At 40.1% G+C, this 11,655-nt stretch overlaps 1 protein-coding gene across 1 annotated transcript in view; it reads right to left on the reverse strand.

Annotated features, from left to right (window-relative positions):
- The window catches only part of LOC119429012 (protein NLRC3-like), an 18,115-nt gene extending 8,929 nt beyond the window's left edge, over window positions 1-9,186 (reverse strand). Inside the window, 5 exon segments of the mRNA XM_037696731.1 lie at window positions 4,050-4,278; window positions 4,429-4,507; window positions 4,919-5,029; window positions 5,111-5,249; window positions 9,143-9,186. Coding sequence (XP_037552659.1) covers window positions 4,050-4,278; window positions 4,429-4,507; window positions 4,919-5,029; window positions 5,111-5,199 — 508 coding nt within the window. The 5' untranslated portion in view covers window positions 5,200-5,249; window positions 9,143-9,186.
- Window positions 9,187-11,655: the final 2,469 nt, after the last annotated feature.

Below are 11,655 nucleotides of genomic sequence, written 5' to 3' on the forward strand. Positions count from 1 at the left end.
TATACATATATATTCGTATATATTTATATACATATATACATATATATGTATTTATATATATATATATATATATATTTATTTATAGATATAAATATATATATGTATATAAATTACATATATATGTATTTTTATATATACATATATATTTATCTATATTTATTTATAGATATAAATATATATATGTATATAAATTAAAACTCTGATGAACCAGATTCTACAAAATCATTACATTCAAATTTTTATAGGTTTTCATCATCATTTGATGTATTTGCACTCATTGTGTCTACTTTTAATATTCATTTTAAATGTGTGGTTTTCTTTCTTGTTCACATATTTACATTTTATTTTTAGCTTTGCTTTAAAATTCTTGTTTTGTGATTTGTACATTCGTGAGTTAAAATAAAGTTGAACTGAAGGTCGTCTCTTTTCTTTAAACATGTTTGAGGGAAATATTCCTGAGATCCAATAGTTTTGTGTCTTTTTATGATTTTCAGCTGAGTTAACAGTCATTTAAGTGAAAACAGGATTTCATGATGAAGCTGGCACCGTTTTTTTTTTTTTTTTTAAATCTTCAACGCTCTGCTGGTCTCGCACGACACTGCCCGCAGTCACACGATCCTCTCCTCCGGAGAGGAGGAGGGTGGGAGGCTCATCCTCCCAGCTCCAGTTCAGCTGGTGACTCCAGAGGCTGTTCCAAGATTCCAGCTGCGCGTAATCATGAAGGTCCGACCCGCGCAGACAGGCGGACAGAGACAGGTCTGCGACGAACGGTGGAAGCGATTTTAAAAAACCTTTTACGTGTAAAAAAAAAAAAAATCTTTTTTAAATCGCTTCAGCATTTTTTTTAAACATTTTTTGTATAAAAACAAAATGTTATTTTATTTAAAAATCGCTTCCAGCGTCCGTCCCAGACTGTCCAGTCCGCCTGACTGCCGGGCGGGATCGGGATTCAGCCTTCATGATTACGCGCGGCCGGGGTCTCGCAACGGCCATCTGCGAGTCCCCATCTCCAGCTACGCAGTGACCTGCGGAGCTCTGAGCACACAAGGCTGGTATCCGGAACCCGAGCCTCCGAGTCGGCACATGGATGGATCTTCCGTGGTGACCAGCTGAACTTGGAGCCGGGGAGATGACGCCCTGCCCGGTCTGGCGCTCCAAGGCTCCGGAGGGAGGATCGGGGTACACCAGCAGAGCTCCATCCAGCTTGCTCTGAATTATGTTGTCGGCCACCAAGCACAAAAAATGCCAGCACATCAACATTAGACCAAGATGTTGTCAGTATTGTTTTTAAAATCTTTAAAATAAGTCCAGCCGCTGCTCCAGTCCGAGAAATTGCAAATGGCGGATTATTGTTTTGAAACGTTTCTGAAGGATCCAGTGACTCCGCCCCCGACTCCGCCCCCGACCAACCAGTGACCGACAGTGTACTGACGTCACGTTTTTGTACCTCTTCGTACCGGTTAGAACCACAGAGCCAAGGGTACTGAAAATAGTAACAGGTGCTAAGTACCGGTACTAATGGAAAAGCCTCAGAACCGGGCCAAGTAGGGTCGAGTCGGCCCGTACCGGTACTAATGGAAAAGGGGCATATGGGGCATTCTCAAGAGGAAAATGAGGGGCACCAGACCCAACAACAAAGAAGATCTGACAGCATCAAGGAAATCTGGGCTTTCATAACTCCCAGTCAATGCCACAGGCTGATTGCCTCAATGCCACATCACATCCAGGAAGCGATTAAGGCAAAGGGATTCCCAACCAAGTATTGAAGATTGACAAATTCTTTTGAAAGTACCATATTTTGATTGATTTGTTGTGATCCTAATTTATTTATTTTTTCTGCAAAAACTGAGTAGTGTGTGCTGATGTCTTCACAGTATTGTAATTATATGAAATCCTGTTTTCATGGGTTTCATGAGCTGAAAGCCCAAATTATGTTAAAATAAACAAATAAATACTTGAAATCATTTAAATTGTGTGCCCTGAATCTATCATCTATTAAAGATTAACTTGTTGAATGACATTATGGAAGTTAAACAACTTTTCCATGATATTCTAATTTTTTGGAAAGGGTCTGTATATATATGTGTGTGTGTGTCTATTTTGGAGTTATAGCCCCCGCTGGAGAAAACTCCACCTGCTGCCACTGCATATCTGGGTAGTGACCGAAAGAATGAGATCGCAAATACAGGCGGTTGAAATGAGTTTCCTCCGCAGGGTAGCTGGATTCTCCCTTAGAGATAGGGTGAGTTCAGATATCTGGGAGAGACTCAGAGTAGAACTGCTACTCCGCGTCGAGAGGAGCCAGTTGAGGTGATTCGGGCATCTGGTAAGGATGACCCCATGGCGCCTCCCTAGGGAGGTGCTTCGGGCATGTCCAACTGGGAGGAGACCCTGGGGAAGACCCAGGACACACTAGAGAGACTGTCTCTCAGTTGGCCTGGGAATGCCTTGAACTCCTCCCAGAGGAGCTGGAAGAGGTGGCTGTGGAAAGAGATGTCTGGGCCTCCCTGCTCAAGCTGCTGCCCCCGTGACCCAACTTCGGAATAAGTGGAAGATAATGGATGGATGGACATATGGTCCCTCACTTATCACAGGGGTTACGTTTGACAACCTTGCGATAAGTGAAAATCAGCAAAGTAGGGACGTTGTACATGTTTTAGTATATATCTTAAGTCTTTATAAACCCTTTCCACAGTCTTGCAATGTTCTTAATGTTCTAAACTTTCTAAACGCTCTTAAAGAGCACAGTGAAATAAAGCAGACAGACTGATGCTACAGTTACTGAGCCAATTGCCGGGGCGGACTAGCCATTGGGAGCACCGGGACACTTCCCGGTGGCCTGACCCACTCAGTGATCGCTAGGGGCTGGACCAAAGACTCAGTTCGGGTCACTCTTGATTATTTTAAATAAACAATCCATGTTGCTCACTCAGGTATCTGCCTCACTGAAGCTTCCTGAGCAGTAGAGATGGGGAAAGACAGACCCCACCCCGTGCCCCCTCCATTCTCTTTCTGAGGCTATCTGTCACAGCAGAGCAGAGACACACAACCGGTTGCACACCCACCTGTTGTGTGTTTCTGCTCTGCTGTGACAGATAGCCTCAGAAAGAGAAAGGAGGGGCCCCTCGGCGATCACTGAGCGGGCCAGTCTGCCCCACAGCACAATGATCTGGTTGGTCGCCTTCCATCTATCAGCCAATCATGTGTCAAGTACAATCTTATGTTGAAAACCCATGAAAGAGTGAATCCACAAAAGTCGAAGCACAAAGTATCAAGGGGACTACTTTATTGGTTTCCTCTACCGTTCTACAAGAAGGGTGCCTTGCCCATTCAACAGAAACAAGCAACCCGCCTACCGAACTGTCCTTCAACCCTCCCCCCGCCCCAGTCAACAACTGCTGGCACAAAAGCAGCGTGTGTTTCTAACACGCCCCCACACACCCTCACCCCCGTCAATAGAAAAATCCTTTTAAGAGCTGAGCGCCCTGCCAAGGCAAGTGACCTAGGGGAATCACAGATATATATATATATATATATAATGTGTGTGTGTATGGTGGTGGCCATCTTGGATTTTGACATGGCAACCCAATTTTTGAAAGGAACCTTCTTTACACCAGGATGCAGTCACCCACCAAAATGAAGAGTCGTCAATTCACTTTTTTTTTCACATTATCGCGCTCACAACATGCACAGATAAACCAAGAGTATTTCCAATTCTCCTTTTTCACTCCGTGACGGGGGACAAAGATATTTCTTCTTCCGATACTAAATGGAAAAGTAACGGATTTCATTTTAATAGACTGAACACTAAATTATAGATTTATTACTAAATTATAGATTTAGTGTAAAGTATAAAGCTGATAACATGACAGAAAAGTTTTCAACAAAACAATATTTAAGGAAAAATACAAACTCCATATCGTCTACTTTCTGCATAATTACTGTATGTTTATAATGTAACCATATTTTTGCTTGGTAATAGTCTCAATGTAATGGTTTGGAAACATAACCTGTGTTTGACGATGTGTTAAAGCTTGAAATTCTCTTACTGCTCATTAGACAGTCAGCCAGCTCCCCCTGCTTCATTCTTCTCATGAAGTTCACAGCAATATTCAAAAATGCCTCTTTGACGAATCTCTGCTGCTCTTTGTCTTCACACTCCAACTCCTCGTCATCCTCCCGGTGACTCTCAGAGCATTCTGGAAAATCTGAACTCAGAGACATCTGTAATTTTTCCAGCTCTTTATCCACGAAAGTCCTGATGTTGTTCCGCAGCTCCTGAAACAGAACGTCGTGTAGATGACATCAGCAGGCTGAAACCGTGGAGCCAGACATCAGTTCCACCACAAACAGACTGACACTCCACTGGTCTATAAAGTGTAGCACAAAGAGGATTGTAAAAAAAATAAAATTAATAGGAAAAAACACCGTAAATATCAAGTCCAGCCCCCTTTGATGCATCAGGACAGACTCAACACTGGGACCTTCTGAGCTTTGGTCGGCAGTTCTGTGGAGAAATCAGTTAAGACTCATTTCAGCGAGCTGTGAGGGTACAAACAAAGTATTTGTCTCTATAAATCAATGGTTCCCAACTCTGCTCCTTGAGGAACACCGTCCTGCATATATTATGTTTCCCGGCTTCTGCAGAACTTAAAGAAATAAATCACTGAATCAGACGTGATAGAGCAGGACACAACTGAAACATGCAGGATGGTGTTCCTCAGGGACCAGGGTTGGGAACATTTTATTTTTGAAATGTGAAAATTTTGGACATAATTGGACACTTTTGGGTGGTTTCTCTGAAAATGTGGAGCTCAGGGAAAATAATAACAGAGAGCGCTCTGGGATCGAATTTCAAAACAAAATCTGACTGACTGGGCTATGTTTGACACAGTTACAACATTTAGATATAGCTCACCTCTCTGTCGGAGGTTGATCCGATTTAAACTGAACGATAATATCCTTTGACGTGTCGCTCTTAAAAGACACACAGCTGGGTTCAGGTTCATATTTCTGTTTACTTGTTTTCCTGTAAATAAAGGCAGACTGTTGGCAGACATATTCTGACGTGAATAAGAGTCCTGGACAGTTATCGAGATGGTCGTCTCACCCTTGAGCTTTGCTCTGGCTCTCACGTTCCTGACCCAGAGAGGTTTTAGAGGGGGGGACTCCCTCCTCTCTGTCCTCACACTGATCCATGCTGCTGAATTCACCTCCACATCAATTCACACACACTTTTCTACATTCACCTGCACAGAAAACAACTCATTTATCTGCATATTTTACACAGTTTGTGCTACAGGGTTGCCAGATAAGAAAAAAAGCACAACTATCATGCTGTCACTTTTAAACAGTTGTGATTGTTCAGGAGGGGAGTTGCACATTTGGTGGGCATGCTAACTTTCTGATGAGATGGATGGATGGATGGATGGTAGACAGGTAGGTAGGTAAATTGATTGGTTGATTTATTGGTTGATTGGTAGATTGATTGATAGGTAGATTGATTGATTGGTACATTGATTGGTAGGTTGATAGGCTGATAGGTTGACTGGTAGATTGATAGGTTGGTAGATACATACTTTACTAAAACCAAAGAAGAATTTGAGAATATGTGAGATATTCCCTGACTAAAAAGTTTTCAATGTTTTTTTTATCCCCCTGGCCTGAACGCGTAGCAGGAGGAACTATCGTTGCAAATGCATCGTTGCAGCCAGAACCCATTTTAGTGACGCGCATAACAAATTGTCTATTGCTATTTTCGTTGCTTTTCTCTTTAACGGAGCGTACGTTCGAAAAACGGAGCGGTACGTTAACGCTAAAATCAAGGATTTTAATCGGGTTGACTCCATCACACATTTAATGCGATTTGCTCCAAGTCAACCCAGCTGAGTTGAGTTCTCCTCCACGCCTCGACACTCAGGAGAGGACAGCCTGTTTTAATGTCGCTCTTGGTGTTACTCTGTTTCTGCTGCTTTGGCGCTTAGAAATAATCGATATAAACGCTACGAAAACACTTTTAAATACCCACGATTACAGCAAAGGTGCATCTCCCTTTAACTTTTATTTTGTTCTCCAGAAACTCACAACGTTCTCTCCGTAAAGTGTCAGTTTTACGTCATAGACGTGTAGATTTTAGTATTACACAGGATTATAGCAAAACAAACAAGGTTTTGGCCATTTATATGCTTTAAGTTTACTTATATTTGGAACCATACCGTGACAAAACTGGTAAATGTAATTAAACAAACGATCAAACATAAATCAAAATGTTTTGTTGTTGTATTGATTCTCTCATTTTTGTTGGTCTAGTTTCCCTAGGTATTATTTCTAATCATGCAGTCATTTACTGGCCATTTATAGACTAGAGACCGCAGCTAGTCAAGTTTAGCCAACACAATGAATCCAGTACAGCGATCATGAGCTACAGCTGGATGCAATCACAACACTCGAGTGTGACGTCGTCCTTTTGTGCCCGGTCAGAACGTGACCTTGGATTTAAAATGTGTTTTGTTTGCAATCTTCTTCTTCTTCTTCTTCTTCTTTCAGAAGTTCCATTGTTAGGTGTTGCCACAGCGAGTCATCCTCCTCCATCTCACTCTGTCCTCACTCCACCTACCTCCATGTCCTCTCTAACTGCATCCATATGGTATGGTATGGTATGGTATGAAGTTTATTCATTTTAAAAAAGTACAAAACAATTCCATAACAATATATAAAAAGATACAAAAAAATTTAAAATGAAAGGCAGCAGAAAGAAGAAAAAATCTTATTTTATCTGCCCCTTTTTTCAAACAATTATTTCAGACATATTAATTTTCAAGTAACAGAACAAAATGAATAACTTTCTAATTTTTCTAATTCTAATACAAAACGCACACTAAGCTACTTCATATATACTTTTTTAACAATCTAGATTTGATCTTTTTCTTAAATGTACACATTGACTTGACATTTTTCACATCACTCTCTAGACCATTCCACAATCCAACTCCTTGGATTGAGGTAGACCTTCCCTTCAGACTAGTTCTGAATTTTGGTTTGACAAATATCTCTATCCCCTTAAGATTGTAACAACTTTGTCTTTTAACAAAATTTCTTTGGATATTTAATGGTAATGTGTTATTTTGAGCCCTATACATAACTGATAAAATACTATAATCTACTAAATCATGGAACTTCAATAACTTCAGTTGATAAAATAATGTGCTTGATGGGTGACAGTAATGCTTTCTGGTGATAATTCTTACAGCTCTTTTCTGTAAAATAAAAATAGGTTTTGTAAATGTTTTACACGCTTTCCACCAAACATCAATGCAATAGATTAAATTTGGAACAATGATTGTGTTATACAACATGTACAGAGCTTTATCATTTAATAATTCCCTGACTTTGTATAGTACTGCAATAGATTTAGATATTTTTGTTCTTACAGAATTTATGTGATTTTTCCATGTTAGCTGTTCATCAATGATTACACCCAAAAATTTCATCTCATTAACTCTACAAATCTCAACACCCTCAATTTTAAATGGATTATCAACAGTTTTCTTTTTGTTACTAAATATCATGTATTTAGTTTTATCTAAATTTAATGATAATTTATTAATTTTAAACCAAGTTTGTATTTTATCCAATTCTGTCTTCATCAGTTCCAACATCCGTTTTACATCTTTACCCAAACAAAAAAATGTGGTGTCATCTGCAAAAAGGACACATTTGAGGAGTCCTGATACATTCACTAAGTCATTCACATATAAAATAAATAACTTTGGTCCAAGTACAGAGCCTTGAGGAACTCCACAAGTGATATTGCACAGGTCAGATCTTACACCATTTATTTGTACAAACTGTTTCCTATCTTTTAAATAGCTAGATACCCAGTGTAATGCTGGTCCTCTTATACCATATTTATTTAATTTATGTCTCCTCTTTGTCTTTTTTCCTGGCAGCTGCATTTCTAACATCCTTCTACCAGTATACCCACTGTCCCCTCCTCTGGACATGTCCAAACCATCTCAGTCTGGTCTCCCTAACTTTATCTCCCAGTTGTTCAACCTGTGCTGTACCTCTGATGATCTCATTCCTAATCTTCTCCATCCTTGTCTCTCCTAAGAACCTCAACATCTTCATGTCTGTTACTTCCAGTTCTGTCTCCTGTCTTTTTGTCCATGTCTCTGTCTCCAGACCATACAACAGAGCTGATCTCACCACTGTCTTGTAAACTTTTCCTTTGACCTTTGCTGACACCCTTTTGTCACAAATCACTTCTGAAACTTTTCTCCATCCTCTCCATCCTGCCTGGACTCTCTGCTTCTCCTCTTTACCACACTCCCCATGTTCCTGGACAGTGGACCCCAAGTCCTTGAAGTCCTGCACCTTTGTGACCTCTGCTCCTTGTAGCCTCACTGTTCCACCTCCTCCCTCTCATTCACACACGTACTCGGTCTTACTACGACTGACTTTCATTCCTCTCCTTTCAAGTGCGTACCTCCACCTCTCCAAGTTCTCTTCCACCTGTTCCCTGTTCTCACCACAGATCATAATGTCATCTGCAAACATCATAGTCCACGGGGATTCCTGTCTGATCTCATCTGTTAGTCGGTCCATCACCAGAGCAAACAAGAAGGGGCTCAGAGCGGATCCTTGATGCACTCCCACCCTGCACCTTGAAGCTATCTGTCACTCCCACAGCAGTGGTGTAGTCTACATTTCTATGGTGGGTATAGGGTTAAACCAAAGTACATGAGATAACCCCAGGTGGAGCAGTGGGCCGGGGATTGGGTCTTGCTCCACACCATGACATGGGGCGTTATGCTCAGCTCTGGTCCCATCTCGGCCCACTACTGCCCACATTAAAATTAAAGAAGTGGACTTAAAAATGCAATTACAACTTTATCAATGAATGTATGCAACAAATTTACTATGATCATCATATTCCTTCGACAAACCTCCCAATATAAAACCAATGACTTCGTCTTCAGCGCATTTTAAATGTCTCCTACAGTTTAGGAGAAAACTGGTCGACCAGTTTAATAGTTCCACCAGCTGGGTTTGTTAATGGGACCAAAAGAAAAAACCATGATCTGGAACTAAACCGACATTATTGTAAGGACTCCGAGGTTTAATAAAGAGTTTGCGTTACCTTCAGCTGACGTTCCTCGCGCAGCAGAAAAATAACTGCGTCACGTCGAAAAACGAAAGTGAAACCACCAGAAAGGGGAAGTAACGTTAATAATTAACAGCTAAAGAAAAAAAAACGTAAAAACTAAACATTAACAATCTTGTTTTTAAATCCAATAGGGGGAAAAAACGTTTAATTATAGGCTTCAGCTTTTACATGGTGTAAACAGTGGCGGACTTAGCTATTGTGTGGCCCAAGGCTACCCTTTCAGAAGGGGCCCACCCCCCTCTGTAGGGCTGCCACAATTTTCCTACTGCAGTACTCTGAACCAGACAGTAGCGCAACATACATTTTATTTTATGTTAATAAGATAACTATTCAGTAAAATATTTTTTTGAATGTGAAAAAAAGTGCTCAAGCAAATCTTACATGAATAGTCAGCGCCACTAACTATATACAAACTAATAATGTCAGGGTGGGCAATTCAGTAAAAATACAATATTTTCCTAAATTAGCATATTTCATAACTTTATATCACGACTCTTTTAGTTTCGTTTTGCAGACTCCTCTGACAGGCCACAGTTGTAAGATCATTGAGGAAACGCCCATGGGTTTGAGAGAGGTGGTGCTTGGAAGCAAATCCAAATGGCCATTGGTGTAGTCTACATTTTTCCAGTGGGTATACTGTGGTTAGAAACCAAAGTACACCAGTTAGTACAATGTAATCGTTAATTTATTTTGATTTTTCAGCATATTGAACATTTCAAAATTTCTCTGATGCTTATAGTACAACAAACTTTGTATGAAAAACGTTATAGAATTTATAAAAAGGTATCAAAGCAAAACATGTTCAAGTAGTAAGCACAGAAGTATTAATTATACAAAAAACAGTGTCTCTAAAATGTTCCAGATGTGTTGACAATGACACGAGCCCATCACGTATCATTGTCAATTATACATGGGCACATGTCATTGGGCACTTTTAAGTGGGTATACTGAAATTCCCAAGCTTTTCTAGTGGGTATACTACGTATAGACGTGTATCACATAGACTACACCAGTGCAAAAGGCCCATTGCAAGTGTGGAAAGGGACTGGATGAAGGATGATGGGCAACGAGACGTCCAGGCTAGTGAGACACTTAAGCTGTAAAACTACAATATAAAGTTATTTTGGCTGTAATACTTGTCATTTGCCTTTTTCTATTTTAAATTTAAAACATTATTTATACAACATATCAATCTGAAGAGAGAGTAAAGTGAACGAGTATGTTTCGGACTATAAGGCGCATCGAGCGAAAGAAGTTCATTTTGCCAGTTTTGAGCACTAAGCGGTTCGAGGTCAGTAAGAATTAATACAGAAGGCGCACCGGATTATAAGGCCCACTGTCGATTTTTGAGAAAATTCAATTTTAAGTGTTTTGTAATCCGAAAAATACGGTAACTGCAATCATGAAATGTTTAGTAATGTAAAAACGAAAGTCGGACAGTATAAGAGTTGTATAAAGCCGTATCTGTGTGAGGGGGGTGGGAGGAATATGAGGACAGAGTTCAGGGAGTCGGCTGAGATTAACCATTAATCTTAGGGGAGTGGTGGGGCAGAGGTTAAAGAATGTGGGCCTGTGATCGGAAGGTCGCTGGTTCAACTTCCTGGACCAACATCAAAATGTGGGTGGAAAAGGTGAAACACTTATACCAACCTCCACCCTCACTTGCCCCACCCTTGAGCAAGGCCCTTTATGCCCACCACCAGCTGTGGTTGTATAATGTGTCTGGTTTTAATTTGTGGGGATTTTCCATTAAACGGGGCCATTTATCAAAGGTACTATTAAAGAATGGTGTGACCCTTCATGATGTATTTAGGACCCAGTTTCATCCACAAGGTGTCACTGCAAGACTAATTTTAATTTAAGAATTTACAGTACAGCCTTACAGCTACAATCTTTTTTTTTTTTTTACTTATTTGAGTTTAAATACACAAACTTGTTGAGTTGTAATTCCCCTTTAGATTGTAAAAATATGGATTACAAGTTTAAAAAGAACCAAACATTCAATAAACTGGACTAGATGCAATGTATCAATTGAAGACCAATCCTGAATAATGTTAGTTTTTATGTCCACAGTTGCTCAGTAATCCCGTCAACTTCAAATATTTGGTATTTGGGTAGTACACGCTCAGCTGTGAATACTGATTGTTGCAAATACAAGAGTTCGGTTAAAGCAGTAGCAGATTTTTCAAAGTGAGACTGTGGAGAAGGGTATGAACAGATAATATCTTACTTGTTGTAGATAACCTTTTTGATCAATCTCTGGAGAATCAGAGGTTAAATTCATGGATTAACGAGCGAGAATAAGTGCAACTCCCACCTCAAAGATTCCATAGCAGTGTATGCTTCCTGCATAAGTAGCATTTGAATGACCCAGTATAAAACAGGCTGCTGTTTAATATAGCATATTTTACGTTATTAGTGTGTAGCATATATCAAATCTTTTAGCGTATTGTTTAGCGTATATCTTAGTGTCCCGTATTTTTCGT

The sequence above is a fragment of the Nematolebias whitei genome, chromosome 23 (genome assembly GCF_014905685.2).
Source record: "Nematolebias whitei isolate Nwh7 chromosome 23, NemWhi1, whole genome shotgun sequence".
Classification (NCBI taxonomy): Eukaryota; Metazoa; Chordata; class Actinopteri; order Cyprinodontiformes; family Rivulidae; genus Nematolebias; species Nematolebias whitei.